Raw genomic sequence first — 16115 nt, 5'->3', positions numbered from 1 at the left:
ATTCTTACTGTGCAAAGATTCTTCCTGTTACCTTTTACCTGCAAAGCATAGAGACAAGCAGGGCAGGCTGCACGAAGACCCCAACTTGCAATCCCAAGTCCAGTCCCCTGGTCCTTGGCCGCCAGCCCCATCTCCCGGTTCTTTGGGAAAAGTGACAGACTGGAAGCGCGTGGCCCTCAGGGGGCTCTGCAGTGGGGGGGCCCTGGGCAACTCACCATGTTATGCTTCAGGATCCTCTGGACCACAGGGGTGAACACCTCGATGACCACCATGGACCGGGGCCGCTCTCTGCAGTGCTGGGGAGATAGCAGCACTTGGTCAGGGCCGGGTCTGCTGGGGTCCAGTGGGGCCCGGGAGCCCTGACCACCATGTGCGGGGGAGGCGGGGCCCAGCCCTGCTGCCCGGGGCCCCCCGGGAGCCCTGACCACCATGTGCGGGGGAGGCGGGGCCCAGCCCTGCTGCCCAGGCCCCCTGCTCCACACTGCTGTGCGGCTTTCTGTTCCGTCTGGGGAGAGTAAGAAGAGTGGGCGGGGATGGGACCTCCTGCTTGCTCTGGGTTTTATCTGACAGTCTGCGGTGGTTGCCGGTGGTACAGACAATCCTATTTAACAGGACAGTCCTATCACACAGTGCTGTGTAACAGGGTGAGATTCCTGCAGCACGAAGGTCCGATGGAAGAGTCTCCTGAAAATCGGGGCTAGTGTTTGGATGCCAGAATCTCAAAAATTCCATGATTCTTCTGTCGAGGGCTTTGAGAGTAAGCTCACTGCTGTGTGCAGGGCACACGGCTCTCAGCGTATTTATCTCACTGGCAGGGGATTTTGTTTTTCAAAATGAAATTGAAGGCCCTTGATTGGAGCAGATGGGACCCATTGCTCCAACACATTTAAACCTGCCGGGGCCTGAAGGTGCTGTTTCCAGAACGCCTGGACTTGGGATGTGAGAAACCAGGGCTTTCCTGGATAATCCTTCATAAACAAACCCTCCCCAGAACGCGGGGTCCTGGCTTCCCAGAACTAGAGGGCCCCCAGTACCCGCCTAGCCATGCTGCACCTGTCTCACTGGTGCACACAGCCCACACCCCCACGAGCTTGGGAAGAGGCTCGGCAGGAGGAAGACCAGAGGAGCTGGACGAGCAGCAAACCCAGGCCCAGCAACTGTCAAAGGACATCAGATCATTGCGTCAAAAATCACCCGGCCAGGGACCAAGCAGGACGGCCTGCTGGTCTGGCCCCGAGGCCGCCAAGGTGCACTCTCGGGCGAGGGGTGACTGGTCCCGATGTGCTCTGGGCGTGTTCTGTGCGAATCCCACCGCAAGGCTGGTGCTGGGTCCCTGGGAGCAGAGATCCTGCTCCGAGGCTCCTCCAAGCTCACCTGCACCCCCACCACCCCATACTTGCCCAGCTCAGGGAAAGCCCCATGGCCAGGCTCCCACTGTGGGCCAGCCGGTGCTCACGGGAGACCTGGCTAATAAAAGCCCAGCTCTGATGTCAGGAGCCAGAAAATGTGCTGCAAACTTCTCTCAAGACGGCCAGGAAGATACTCCCAGGAAAGCTCAGTGCTCCCCCCTGACCTGTTGGTCTGGACCCTGGGCCTCACTTATCATCTGTCTGGTGGAGAGGAGGCCTGGCTGGTCTCTAACTCTGTCTGGGGCCCTGATCTGTTCAGGGAGGAGTCTGGGTTTCCAGGAAATTTCGCAAAACCAACCCCCACAACGCACACACGGAGACAGGCTGCTTCCTGCAAACACAGCCCCGCTTCGGCGATGCTGTACCTTGCAGAAGAATTCACAGAGATCCGGTGGTGGATGGTTGTTTTCCAGCAAAGGAGCGATTGCCTGAAAGAAGAGGAACACACGTCAGTCGGAATCTCTCGGAAGGAATCGTACGGGGGTGTGTCAACCCACGAGGGCTGATTCACGGTGGAAAACCCGACCTTCTGGTCGCTGTCTGGGCAGATAAGGTCAGTTACGTGAGCACCTCTGTGGGAGATGAAGCCATGGAAACTGAGGCTCTGTTCACAGCAGCAACGGGCAGGCTGACCCACAGGCGGAGAAGGGGCCCAGAGTCTTACTTGCCTGGGGTTGTGTTGTTCAATATAGTAGCCACTGGCCACGTGTGAATCTTACCATTTTAAGTGACATGGGAGAAAACTTTTTTTTTAGCCATGCCACGTGGCTTGCAGGATCTTAGTTCCCCAACCAGGGATCGAACCTGCAGCAGAAGCACAGAGTTCTAACCACCACTGGACTGCCGGGGAAGCCCCAAGAAAATAATTTTTCAAGGCAATAAAAGTACAGTTCCTCAGTTATGCTAACTACATTTCAAGCGCTCACCAGTGCCGTGAAGCCAGTGGCCACCACCGGGCACAGGGCAGACAGAGGGCATGCCCATCACCACGGGAAGCTCTCCCCCACGGTGTGGGAAGGGGGTGGTGGGCTCTAAGCGGACCGCGAGGCTGAGCCCCCACCCTCACGCCGTCCCCCGCAGCCACGTGGACCAATCACCACACTGGTGATAGTAACAGCACACCAGCATCCCAGCGGCCGCTGCTGGACAGGGCGCTTGTGTGTGCCGGGCTCCGGGCTGTGTCCCGTCATTCACTCTTCACTACGCGCTGGGAGGTGGGTGTGTGTCCTGCCCGTTCCCTAGAGAGGTGAAGTCTGCAGCCCAGAGTCACATGGTTAGGACGTTCTGAAGCCAAATTTGAACCCTCGAGTGTGACCCAAGAGCCTGAGCTATTTACCAGCCAACTTCTCAGCCTGAGCTCGCCACAGGACCGGGATATAGGCAATCCATCTGGGGACAAACTCCAGAGGAGGGGAAAGGGGGTGATGAGAGACCCCAAGTAAGCCAGGCCCACGGTTCGGGCTTTGCACCTCGTTTTCAGAAGCTCAGCGCCTGGCCTGCTGGATGGGGATGCTCCTCTGCCCCATGTGGGTGACCACGGGAGAGGCCAGGTCACAGCAGGGGGAGGGGACAGGGCGAGGGGTTCCCCCAGCCCTCGAGTTACCACCTGGCCCTCAGCCCCGCTCCCTGCACTGATCTCTGGGAGGGGGGACCACGAAGCAGGGTAGAGCCCCTTGGCTCCAGCCCCTCCCATCAAGCTGGCCCCCCTCTTCACAGGAATGAGTCAAAGAATGAAGGAGTGGGAACAGATTAAGTGTCCACAGTGGGTGTCAGGCGTGGGCTCCACGCTTCCACGGCTATTATCTCATTTGAGCCTCATGACAACTCTGTGAGGTCAAATGGGAGTGATTTCCATTCGTACAGATGAAGAGACAGAGGGTTGGGGAGGCTGTTACAAGCCCTGCCCCAGTCACAGAGTAGTGATCATTTTAGATCGTAGTATTAAAAAGAAGAGTGTATGTTCTTGTGGAATCCTTTTCAGTTAATTGTTCCAGCAGCCCTGCAGGAAAGGCTGTGGTCACACCCATTTCACAGATGAGAAGACTTAGGCTCAGAGTGTCAAGGCAGCTGAACGGAGTACAGGCTGGACCAGGGGTTCTCCCTCAGGGTTGCTTTGTCCCCCTCCCAGGGGGAATTAGCATATCTGGAGACAGCCTGATCATCATGACAGGGGGATGTGACTGGCATCCAGGGGGTTGTGGCCAGGGATGCTGTGACGTCCTACAATGGGCGGAACAGCCCCCACCATGAAGTACCATCCACGCACAAACGTCCCTAGTGCCGAGGGCAAGAAACGCCAGGATAGACGTGCAAGAAATGACTTAAGAGAATCTCCAAGACATGTCGTTAAGTAAAAAAACCAAACACAGAACAACACATTCAGCTTCACATCGTTAATGTTAAAAGCAAAATATAAACACACAACCATATCGCTCTGTAGGAGTTTATCACCCCCTGAAATGCCCCAGGGCTGGGATGGGATGAAGTCTTTTCCTTTTTGTTTTTAAAAACAGTGAAAATATACTCATGAAATTCTCAAAGATATTAAGTAAAATTAAAAGCTCTTCATTATTTGCCCAAGGTCTCAGCTGGTATGAGGTTGGCCCAGGGTCTACACTTGCCTCTGAACTTGAGCCATACTTGGCTTTAAGCCCATGCTCTTCACCGGTGTGTGGGAACCCTGCCAGGGTCTGGGCCCCAGGTCCACGCTTGTCCAGTGACAGGCCAGCTGTTACCAGCCAACAATTACCTACAGCACTGATGTCTGACTGATGGGTTGAATAAAACCAACTCAAATTACTTGTGAAAGTATTTCGGAAAACTAAGTACGTTAAAAAAAAAAAAAACCTAATACCAATCCCCGTGGGGAGAAGACTAATCATCAGCAGGTCAAATCGGATAACGTAGGTGCTGGAAGGGAAAGGAGGCGACAGAAGGCTGGGTGGTTATGCTACCAGCACTGAACACGAGCGAGGCTGGGAAACGGGGGCTCAGGGTCAGACCTCCAGATCAAGCTCTGTCCCGTTCTCAGGCTCCCCGCTGAGCAGGGAAACAGCCCAGTGCAATTAAGGGCTCAGCCGGCCAAATTAGCTGGATAAACGCAGCCCAGATTTCTCAGATCAAAATTCCTTTCCCAGGCTCCTCCCAAGTCCAAGGCCCTGACCCCGCTTCGGGAGACAAGGTGCAGAGTGGGACCCGGGGTGCTGCCAGCCGGGAGGGGAAGACACCAGCGCCTTGCTCGGTCACCGCCTGCTTCTCCGACAGACAGAACTTCTTTGCCTTTGCCCGTGCTGGGTCCCCGCCTGGACTGCCTTGCCCTGGGAGCATCCTATCCACTCGTTAGGACTCCAGGTCCCTCACCTCCTCCTTGAAGTCCTCCGTCATCTTCCTCCCAGTCCCTCTGTACTCCCCTAACTCCCTGGATGCATCTCCAGCCCAGACCACGTGATTTCCAGATTATCTCGCGTTCCCCCAGCGCACAGTAATCCCTCAATGGCAGCTCTGTCAGTGGAAAGGAGACCAGTGTCTGGCACACACTTGCACTCATGGGTCCACAGATGTCTGTTAAGTTAAATTATTAATTGATAGTACGCCAGAGAAACGAGGTGGTGGGGAGGCCCAGGTCGATGCTGCCCCTGTTCTAGCAAGAGAAGGCGAGGGGTGGTCAGGGCAGAGCGTGGGGAAAACCTCTACATTCTGAGTGGACACTCAGCGAGCAGCTGCGGTGAGTGACTACGTGGGGGGACCTCCACAGAAGCTTCTGCCTTTACGTTCTGTGATTAAAACACAATTCAGAGGGGCATGGTGTCTAGGATGTTGCCCTTGTATGAAAAGCTGTACCCATGGGACCTCCTGGGAAGGCGGATTTTCTAGACCCTTTCCCAGGCATACAGAGCTCTGCCTCTCACTTCCATTTCAAGTTCTGCCTTCCTGCTTCCCACTGCCTTAACGTTTCATGCTCCAGCAAAGCTGACGTGTCCAGAATATCCCATGTTGCTTAAAATCTCTGTTTACACTTTGTTTTCTCTCTCTGGAAAGACATTCCTCTGTTTCCCCATCTGGCAAACTCCTATCGATCCTTCAAAACCCAGCTCAGAACCTCACTGCCTCTGGGAAGCTCTCTGGCTTCTTTCCCAGGTGAGTTCACCACTCCACTCTCCAGATTACAAGCCTCTGTCTTTGCAATGATCTCATTTAACAGATGAAGGACTCCTTGGGAGCAGGGGGTGTCTTAATTATCCATGAATTCAAACACACAGCACAGGGCCTGGTGCCCAGAAGGGGCAACTTCTTTTCTTTCTTCTCTCTGGTGTTAGAATCACCCAGGAAGGATGTTTCACCTCAAACACACTTACAACTATCCCTCACTTTGCACATCAGAGGGAATTATATCCAGGTTCTATGTGTGGATTAGGAGACAGGTCCTGGGGCAAGAAAGAGCAAGTTTACCTTTCAGCTAATGGGGTGACGGCTGAGAATACATCATACGGTCTCTGCCATCTCCTGCCTCTGACTCTGCACAGCAGACTCAGGAAGGAGGAGGCGATTAAGACACATTTGCTACAAGCCTCAGAGACTGATAATTACCACCCCCTCCCATCAGCCGGGGCTCTGACATGTGCAAAGACAGGAGGGAGGCATGTCTGGCCTGACAGAAGGGACGAAACTGAGCAAGGCCGCTGTGCTGGTAGACGGCACTGGTACCTGGGGGATGCACTCGGACCCGGGTAGGGCTGCAGGTGCGGGAGAGGCGTGAGGGAGGGGGCCGCCCAGGACTTACCACGATGATGTTCTCGTGTTCCTGGGTGGTCAAGTTTGTGTTCTGAAGGGCGAGCAGGGAGGGCAGGAGGAAAACAGAACAAAACACACGGTTAGTAAGATGGAACATCGGTATCTCAAAGGGCCACATGGTTTCAAAACAGCTTTCAGCCTCTCGGACAGAGGACGGTTGTCACTTTTTCTTAATTAAATAGATCAGAAGCTGATCAAAGTCACAGTCGGGAAGTGGGGGGTGGAGGGGAAGCGCAGCCTTGGGGCAGGGAGAAGAGAGCTCCAAGTCCCCATTTCACCAGTGGAGTGACACGCCCTCGGGCGAGTCACTTCTCAGTGAGACGGTTTCTTCGTCCATGGATGGGGTCCACTTTGGGCTTAAACCTGTGCTTGGCCCTTTTCATGGCGACACACACCCCCTGGAAGCCTGGAGGCAGGTGCATAATAAACACGTAAAACCCTCTGTCAGCCAGTCTTTGAGAAGTATTTCAGTGGTTTCCCAGCTAGGTTCCCACGGAACACTAGGGTTCCACGATGTTGGCCCAAGATGATTTAGCTATGTTAAAATTCTAGTGTCTAACCTGCAAAAGTATTAAGTGGAATGGATTAAACTTGCTAAATTTTTAGGGTTTTTTTTTTCCTCTCCTCCCTATCTGGAATTTTCTTACATAACTGGTGCCTGTGACCACCATCCTGTGTATAAGAAAGAGGATGTGAATGAGGAAAGGGACAGATATGCAATAAACAAGAGACAGTCTCGTTTAGTGAAACAAGAGTCTCGCCTGTTTCGCTAGCATCCCGGTGTGTTCTGCTCTGAGCGTCACTGTGGATGCAGACTTCCACTGGTGTCGACTCTCTCCAACAGGTGTTCGTAACGCATCTCCTCACTGGGCAGTAAATGGCAAGATCAACACGGTCCCCAGATTCTGGAAGGAGCCCCACGGACTGAACAGGTTTAAGGAGTGTCTGGTATCGAACGCGTTTACACCAGCCAAAGCGAAGGAAAAGCGAGGGAGCTATCCTTCTGCTTTGGTCCAGGCAGCTGGCCGCCAAGGGAGGCGGGGTGAGCACCGGGAGCATTCCGGTTCCCATGGCGACCGCCTGACCTGTGTGCCCAGGGTCCAGACCACGCAGAGGGGATGCTGTTTGGATTCTAACACCTTTTCTTTCTGTGGATGTGGGTGGAGCCTGAGCAGACACGAATGGCAGACTTTTAACCACTGGCTGTTTCTCAGCCAAGGTCAGGTAAAAAGCCTGGCTTTCGCAGCTCTGCTCACGACGCCTCAGGTGCTGTGTCAGGGCTCCACAACACTCCTTCCACCCACTTCCTGTGCCCGTGACAGGTCCTACGGCCAGGGGCTCGCCCAGTGGTGGGGATGACGGGGTGGAGTGGGGCTGTAACCCCGTCTGCCCTGTCCCTGAGCCCCCATCTCCCACCACTGAGCTGCAGGGCTTAGGCCACACAAGAGCCAGTTCCCCCTTTTGGGTTGCCGTGGGCACGCTGAAGGGACCACCGTGCCTCACCGCCCAGCGCATACTTCCAGCGCGAGTCTCTCGCAGGCACGGGTGTGTCTCTTTGGTCCCCGTCGCCGGTGACAGCCCCTGCCCTTCTCAGGGAGCCTTCTCTCCACAGAAGCCCCTCCTGACCCTGGGTGGGGAGTGCTCACTAACAGCCACTGCGTTGGAGGGGACAACTGTATGCCAAACGGAGTAGGCACTCCACACACTCGACCCAACAAAAGCCCGGGAAGCAGGGGACATCGGCTTTCACAAGCCCGTCCTCCTTCTCCCTTCTCGGGATCCTGCCCGTCTTCGGGCCAATTTGGTGATGATGCCTGGAGCCTCTTAGGAGGAGGAGGTTTGGGCAGCAACTTAAGTAAAGAGAACAAAGAATCTAATCCACATGCTTGAAACAAAAAAGGGCAAGAAGTGGGGAGAGCCTGCTTTTCCAGCCATCCCCTCTACGTATCCAGCTGACGGTGCTGAAGTCAAGTTCACAGCCATCTCCCACCATGACAGAAATGTGACTGTTTATCAACTGGTCCCCGTATATCAGGCACAGAGCCAGGCTCTGTGTACACATGAGGACATCCAATCCCTAATTCTAGGAAACGGGTGCTAATCTTAGCCCAATGTACTGAGAGACCTAGCTCCTTGTGTAAGGCCCGTGAGCTCCTGAGGGTAGAACCGCGACTTGCCAACTCTGCACACTGCTGCCCTAGGGGCCTGGTCCCTCGCTCACCAAAAAGCCTCCTCCAGTTCAGGTAACATCCCATCAACCTCGCAGTGGGGCAGACCTGGGCCTGGGTCCTGCCCACCCCTCATCCAAGTGACCCTGGGCAGCCGACTTAACCCCGCAGAGCCTCCATTTGTGATTCCGTGTGCTTGCCGTGCAGGGTGGCTGGGAGAAATGTAAAGGGGCTGGTGTAAATGCCTGCCAGCCTGATCGCCACAGGCCATGTGCTCAGAGAACCTTGGTGTCACTGGCAGAGGCGTGAATCTCACTGCAGGGGACACCGCCTGGGCTGCAGCCCCAGCTCTGTCCCTCGCCAACGGCTGCTCCATCAGTACATCGGGGACAATATGGGCCCCCTGCCTGACACCCAGCAGGTGCAGAGCAGATACAAGCTTCTTCCATTTTTGTTTCTTTAAATGCCTTCGTCTCTCTACCCTAGCGCTTGGGATCAGCTGACTCTGAGACCCTTGATCTAAAACCTGAGAAATGATGTGAAGTCTGTGAGACTGTGGCCACGGGAACCACATCTGAGATGGGCAGGAAGTCCAGCAGAGGCCAGTCACGGGGTCACCTGCCACCGTCCCCACCACACTGACCACAAGCCTGACTTAGAGATGGTGGCTGAGACCAGTGGGGCCGACAAGTGGTCAGAGTGACTGTGCGGTGGGAGCCAGGCCGCCCTTCGGGGTGGAATTTCCAGCCCCATGGCCTACTCGGCAGGTCACGCGGTGTCTCTGGGCCTCAGTTTCCCCATCTGTGAAATGGAGGCAGCGAGGCCCATCTCTCAGGGGGAATGTGAGTGTTAGATGGAAAGCTGTGTGCACGGCACCTGCTCGGCACATGAGAGGTGCATCCTGAGGATGAGCTGTTCCGCTCTCTCCTGTGAGAAACCAGCCTGGGCCTGCCAACTGGCCCCACCCACCACGCTGGAATCCTAGACTCAAGGCTGGGCTGACGGTGCCCAGCCTCAAATCCCAGACTGTGACCGTGATCCGTTCCAGAGTCGCAGTCTTGAGTCTCCCATGGGATGAGGCTGGTCTCCCACCTGACTGAGGACAGTCACACCCTCTGCCCACAGCCATCTCTGCCATGCACCTTTCACCACCCGCCCCCACCTCCCCCCAGGGTGGGGGACCCTCTCTCTTCAGCAGACGTGGAAGGCTTGGGCCGGTTTCCTGAACCGATGGGCAGTGACCAGCCTGTGCCTGGGAGAGGGCGGAGGTTCTAGGTAGCAGGGACCTTGTGCGGGGTCTGGGGGTCTGCAGAGGAGCCACCCAGGGAACCAGGGCCACTCCCAGGGAAGAGGGACAGAGAGACCACTTTGGTGGCCATGCATAGCTGAGACCGGGAGTCATCAACCCCAGCAGCCCTTGGGGGCCAGGGAGCAAATGAAAGAGGGCAGCATTGACCTCTGTGAAGTGCTCAGAATAGCACGGGGACAGAGGGGACGGTGAGACGCTCCCGAGCGCCCCTTGCCCTCCATCGGGCAGCCCAGCTAAGATCAGGCCTCACGTCCCGCTGTCTTTCCTGCCCCGGAAGGGAGGCGACCACCTTTATCCAGGAGCCCGGGGCCGCGCCTGGCACAAGGCACACACTCACAGCCTGAGGCTGCCTGGCGAAGCCGGAGGCTCGGCTGGGTGGCGCTGTGCAGCCAGCTGCCAACTGCTGCTGGGCATTCTGATCGTTTCTAAACACGACCTGCAAAGTCCTACTTTGTGGTAAAGCCTCTTGATTTTTAAAACCCTGTGCGAGCTAAACAGTGTGGCTGTGGGCTGTGGGTGCTGACAAGAGCAGGAAGTCACGTCTGCCCGGAACCCCAATACTGGGTGTGGGGAGACGGAGGCGGCCGGCGTCAAGGGTGGAGGAAGGGCGGTCTGGGGGCTGCACGATGTACTCCCACCCGGGATGAACGAGAGGATTCTGACAGCGGCCGCCAGCCCAGCTCGGGTCCAAGGCCAGCCCCTGCCAGGTCCTGTCCCAAAGCAGGTCCTGGGGCACGGTGGGGTGACAACCACTCCCCCCTCGACCTGACCTCCTTCTCAGCTCCCTCATGTCACTGGGGGACGGCTCACCTCCTCCCGTGATGGGGAGACAACACAAACTCGAATTCAATCTGCCGCTTGGCACGGGGTGGTGCTCAGTGGACCCCGTAAAGGAATAAAACTTCCAAGTGTTGGAGGGGCTGGAGTGGGGGCGCGTGGCACAGAGCGGGATCAGGCCAAGGGGCTGCCTTACCTCTGAGAGCAGTTTCGAGACGATTTCCAGTGGGGCCTGGTTGATGGAGTCGTCCTGCAGAGGGGACGTCAGAGCCATGTCCACCAGCGTTCGGATCTCCTTCAGGACGACCTCCCAACGGCTCGGGTTACTCAGGACTTTCTTGTATTTGTAAATCTTTTTCTGGTTGGGAGAGAGAAAGAGACCCACGCGTGTGATGGACAGGCCGGGGGTGGGCAAAACATGCAGCACAGTCGGCGACTCCCCTGCTTCAGGGTGGACGCCCTCCTCCCTCCCATCAGAATCCCGTCCCGGAAGAACAGTCTTGCCCCAAGTCGAAGGCTGCGGCTGCAGACAGCCAGGCCTCCCGACCACTAGGAGAGTCGTTTCTACTATGCTTCCAGTGACCTTTTGAAAAGGATGAAGATAGTTATCCTTCAGATTGCATCTTACGCCAAACTCGTTCCCCAGGTATTCTAATGCAACCGCAGCAGGAAGGTACTTTCTTTGTGTTGGAGGCAATGTTTCTGCTCACCCTGGTCCTACGAGGCCACCTGGAGAGTGTGAGCAGCTGGGAAACCAGACAGACAGGCTTGGCGCCTGGAATTCAGCTCCAGCCAGGCAGGGACTGAGCCCAGAGTGGTCCTCAGACTGCAAGTGGGGAGTAAGACAGTGCCTTCTCGCCTCAGGATCCAGAGCTGGGGAGCGGCTGGGGCAGGGGCCGGGCTGGTTCCGCCCTCTGACATCATGGAAACAGAAGCCCTCTCCGAAGGCCGCGGTCCCAGCAGCTGCCTGCCTCGCGGACGCCCAGCTTGCCTGGGAGCCTCTCTTTCTAACTGGATAAACTCCTTCATTAAGTGCCCCACTCCCTGGGGAAAACCTAATTTTAAAGTCACGGAACCAGCAGCCAGCTGGGTGACACGTCACAGCCTCCGAGCCAAAGTCTGAACAAGAGGAGGAGGCGGCGAGAGTCTCACGCTGGCCCCCGAGGCAAGCTAGCAGGCCTCCAGCGTCTCCCTGACCACTGCGTTTCCGAGTTAACAAGGATGAAGGGTCTTGGATCCCAGGGCCTAGAACAGAACATCTGGGGGACAAAGTCCACACTGGACTAAGTAGCGCACGATGCTGAGTGAGGCGTCGTGGTGGAAACCCCCAGGCAGACTGTGGAATCAGACAGACCCGGTTCTTCCTATAAAGCATTCCACCTCCTGAGCCTCAGTTTCCACTTCTGTAAATGACACGTGAAAACAGCCTGTGGCTTCGTCCACTGTATAAGCCTTATAAACCCTGGACCCGCGTGGTCCCCTTTCTGGACGCAGTTGTGCTCAGAAGCACAGTCCAAGGATCACAACCATGGAACAAAGAGGGAACTCAGACACTCAGCTGGTCTCCTGAGAAACTTGAAAGGGATGAAACCTACGAGCCACTGCGATCCAGACATCACAGCATCCTAATTTTCTTTCTCCCGTTTTTGTTTTTTTCTCACACGCCACGGTGTTCTGGAGCCTCTTCCTTGCTAATCATGCCCGTCACCACCGCCATCCCCCACTCAGTGAACGCACACCTGGGAGTACTTCCCCGTCTTCATCCCAGCCCTCGCTCATGTACATACGCGGTCTGTCTCCCCTCCCGCCTCTCTCCACACACCCTCCACCTCCCCCACCTCCCTCTACTCTACACCCCCAGCTGCTGCCGTGAAGACAGCACAGTTCTCCTCAAGTGGGGTACGGAAGAGAGCGGAGACATTTACTTGTCAATCATGTTAGATCCTACAAGGGCCAGAAGAAACCATGGCAGTGTGGTGGTGGGGGGGCGGCGGTGTTTATTGAACAGTACACATGCCGTTGATGGGGATGACGGTGACTGGCAGTGTTCACCAAACCCCGTTCTCTCGTGAGGAGGTGCACCCAGCTTCCCGAGGCTTCCCTGGGACGGTAACCAGCCTCAGTCCCAGCGACTGTCAGCCAGGAGCATGGCCAGGTCCAAGCAGACACACAGCGCCTGAAATCTCAGGCAGCAGAGACACTTTGCAAGGCAAGAACTTGACCCAGCCCTGAAAGACGAATGCTCCTTTGAGTCCTGGACGTTGCGGATCGGTTCTGTGACCAGAGAATTGCTTAATTTTTTAAATGACCATGAGATGGCTGCAGAAACTTGCTGTATATTAAGCCCCAAAGAAAACCACAAGGACACACGGGCAGGTCTTCCCATGGTATACTCTAGATGGGCCTATGGCCTGGGCTTTAAGCGCCCTCTCTTCTAATCAGCTGCAGGTTTTTTATTTTGGAAAGAATAATGACTTCATTCTTTTTGTGAAAACGGGGCATGCTCACTGTGAGAAATGTAAACCATGCTGAAAAACACAGACGAAAGGATCAATGAAAAAAGGGCCTCAGAGATCCCACCACCTAGAAATAGCCATCATTAATCTTCGGTGTTCACTGGTCAGCCAGCTCTCCTTCAGACTTGGCCCGTGGGGGTTGGTGGCCATGAGCGCGCTCCCTCCTTCTCCGGGTACCCACAACCTGGATGTCGCCGAGGCTCCAGGACACACGGCCCAGGGGGAGGGCCCTCCGGGTGCCCCCGGCCCCTGCACAGCTTCCCACGAGCCCCCTCCCAGGCACGCCCAGCCTCGGGCTCACAGACACAGCCCCCCCCTCGAAGGACGGAGGGGACAACAGCTTTCCCACAGGCCCCTGCCTGAGAGGCGTCCCCACTGGAAGTTCCCAGGGGCTGACGAGGGCTGACGTTTAATGAGCACGTACTGTGACCCGCCGGGCACCATGCAGGGCACTTCCGGGCATCAGCTCACGCCACCCTCCCAGTCACCCCAGGAGCCGGGGACCTGCCAGGAGCCCTGGGATGTGATGGAGGGCGCAGGAGAGCAGGCAGGGAGTGGGGCTGGGGGGAGCGGGCAGCAAGTCACCAGGGCATCGTGGAGCGTTAGGACCCGGCAGCTGGCACCGCCACCCCTGCGGGGACGAGACCGCCAGGGCGGATCACGCTAACCCACCCAAGGGCCAAGGAGGCTGGGCTGCTACCCACCAGCTTCCTGGGCTCCTGGCTGCCCTGTGCCCAGGCCAGGGTGCTCCCATAGACACGTCCCCGGGCGGATCGCCTGGGCTTACAGGGAGCAGCCTTCAGGGCAGGGTGAGGCTGAGAAACAGGAGGCCTGCTGCTTCCACCATGGGCTCTGGTAGCCCCTTTACACACGTGGCTACTGCAGCCAGGAGGTGACATGACTCACACCAGGTCACACGACTAGAAAGGCGGCAGAGTCACAAGCACGAACGGGCTCTGAGGGACCCGAGAGGTGTCTTATCACACAGGTCAGGGCCAGAGCAGATGGTTCACTAGAGACACGGTCAGGAAGGCATCAGGAATGCTTTGGGGCCTGGGGCGAGGGCTGGGACACATCTCCAGGGCTCTGGGGGTCGTGGGAGCAGCCGTGGTTACAGGGTGTGGACCGGCAGTGGGCTCCCAGAAGGGGCTCTGAGCCCTGGCAGGGCACGGCCACAGGGCGGAGGCAGGACCAGGGGCCTGGTCACTCCGCCTTGGGTGACAAAACGGCACGTTTCATCCCAGGAGCCAGTCTGATGAGCTCATGTGCTGATGAATCATGGCGGGGCTGGGCTGGGGCCGCCTCTGGAACCTGAACTCCCAGGCTCCTGGCAGCCCGGCCCTGGGCCCTGCTGCGCAGGACCCCTCCACCAAGCCCTCTTCACCAGAGGGGTGGGCAACCTCCTGCCCTGTCTCGAGTGCATGGGCCGAGGGGTTCCTTTGACAGGAGCCTCGGAGCTGTCTCCCTGCTTATTTTTGTGCAAGGAAGCCAAGAATGGTCTCATTATTTTTTTTTTAAGGGTTGGGAGGAAAAAAAAAACAGAAAAGAATATGCCACAGGCTCGTATGCAGCCTGCAGAGCCCCAAACATTTGCCATCTGGGCCTTTTAAGAAAAAGTTTGCTAACCCGGAGGCTGGAAAGGGTCAAAAGCCCACCCAGCCGAGAGGTCAGAACATATGCAGCTCAAGCTGGGAGGCCATCGGGGAGACGCGGGTTCCGACCGTGGAGACGCCGCTCCGCACCCACCAGGCTGGATGGAACCAAGAGGTCCCACCACGTGTTGCGAGGGTGTGGATTCAACGGGACCCTGTGTATTGCATCAGTACAGCACCACTGGAAAACAGCTTGACAGTGTCTCAAGTCGTTAAACATAAATTTATCATATGACCTAGCAATTCTGTTCCTAGAAATCTACTCCAGAGAAACAGAGACAGACTCTGCATAAAGACATACACATGAACGTGCACAGCAGCATTGTTCATAACAGCTCCAAACCGGAAACAACCAAACGTCCATTAGCTGATGAATGGAGATGCAAGAAGTGGTCTCCACACGACGGTATAGTAGTTGGCAGCAAAGAGGATGGAACCACTCATATGTGCTACCACACAGCCGAACCTCACCAATATGCTAAGTGAAAGCAGACAGACACAACAGACATGCTGGAGGACTCCTTTTACATGAAAGGTCTAGAAAAAGGCACATTTATAGAGACAGAAAGTGCCCGGGGCTGGGAGGTGGCAACAGGGACTAGAACTGCAAACAGATATGAGGACGTCTTGCAGATGATGGAACTATTCTAAACCTGCACTGTGACGGCTGCACAACTATAAATTTACTACAATCACTGAATCCCTCGCTCACAGTAGGTGAATTTTTGAATCTTATGCCACGTACCTTACACCTCAATTAAGGTATATGAGAAAAAAAAATCCCCACACATGCAGGTGGAGGGTATCAAAGTCAGAGGCAGTATGGCTTCGCGATTAGGAGCGCAGGCTTTGCAATCAGCAGACTTCAGATCTAAGCTCTGCTTCATCTACCCGTTCACCTATTCACTCCTCCATTCATCCACCCATCCATCCTCTCCAGCCAAGCGTTATCCATCGTTCCAACCAGCCAGCAATACTGCTGGGCACCATCTAGTGTGGTCTGCCAAGGACTGAGTTAAGTGCTCAGGTTACCCGTGGGGAGCAAGACAGACAGACCCCGATGTTCACGGAGCTTACCCACACCCTGCTGCCCTCGTCTGCAGCGTGCCATGACAGCGACCACTACCAGAGACTTGCCATGCCCAGCCTGTGAGAGGGTAATACATACAAACACTCAGCCCTGCTCCTGGCTGAACAGCAGCTCTAATTCTTATCGCCCGAGTCCCGAGGGTGAGTGACCCAGAGCAGGCAGGGCCGAGGAAGGCTCCCAGCTACCCAGACCACGGATCCGAGCCGGAGCCGGCAGCTCCAATGCAGTCCTCGCCCTCTGCTTATCAGGGAGGGGGCGTTACCTGGGCAACCTCCGCCATCTCTCTGGCAAACAAGACGCCCGGCTCCTCCGGTCTGGGAGAGCGGAGCCCGCCGGCGCCTTCGCGGGAGACGAGCTGTCACCGGGGAGGCGCCCCCCTCGGCGTGACTCAGAAGGGGCTGGG

General features: G+C 56.4%; 1 protein-coding gene across 4 annotated transcripts in view; it reads right to left on the bottom strand.

The window, feature by feature from the left end:
* The window catches only part of LOC102397008 (c-Maf inducing protein), a 211854-nt gene that overhangs the window by 37867 nt on the left and 157872 nt on the right, over window positions 1-16115 (bottom strand). For 3 of the 4 annotated variants that reach the window (XM_044932148.2, XM_006044476.4, XM_025268445.3), the window contains 4 exons: window positions 10651-10812; window positions 6190-6231; window positions 1775-1837; window positions 216-296 (listed from right to left, as the gene is read on the bottom strand). In XM_044932148.2, coding sequence (XP_044788083.1) covers window positions 216-296; window positions 1775-1837; window positions 6190-6231; window positions 10651-10812 — 348 coding nt within the window. Of the gene's footprint in view, window positions 1-215; window positions 297-1774; window positions 1838-6189; window positions 6232-10650; window positions 10813-15974; window position 16115 lie in introns of those variants that run through there. The other variant, XM_025268446.3, reaches the window with a different exon arrangement.

This window comes from Bubalus bubalis, chromosome 18, assembly GCF_019923935.1.
Source record: "Bubalus bubalis isolate 160015118507 breed Murrah chromosome 18, NDDB_SH_1, whole genome shotgun sequence".
NCBI lineage: Eukaryota > Metazoa > Chordata > Mammalia > Artiodactyla > Bovidae > Bubalus > Bubalus bubalis.
This window is presented reverse-complemented; position numbering and strand designations above follow the sequence as displayed.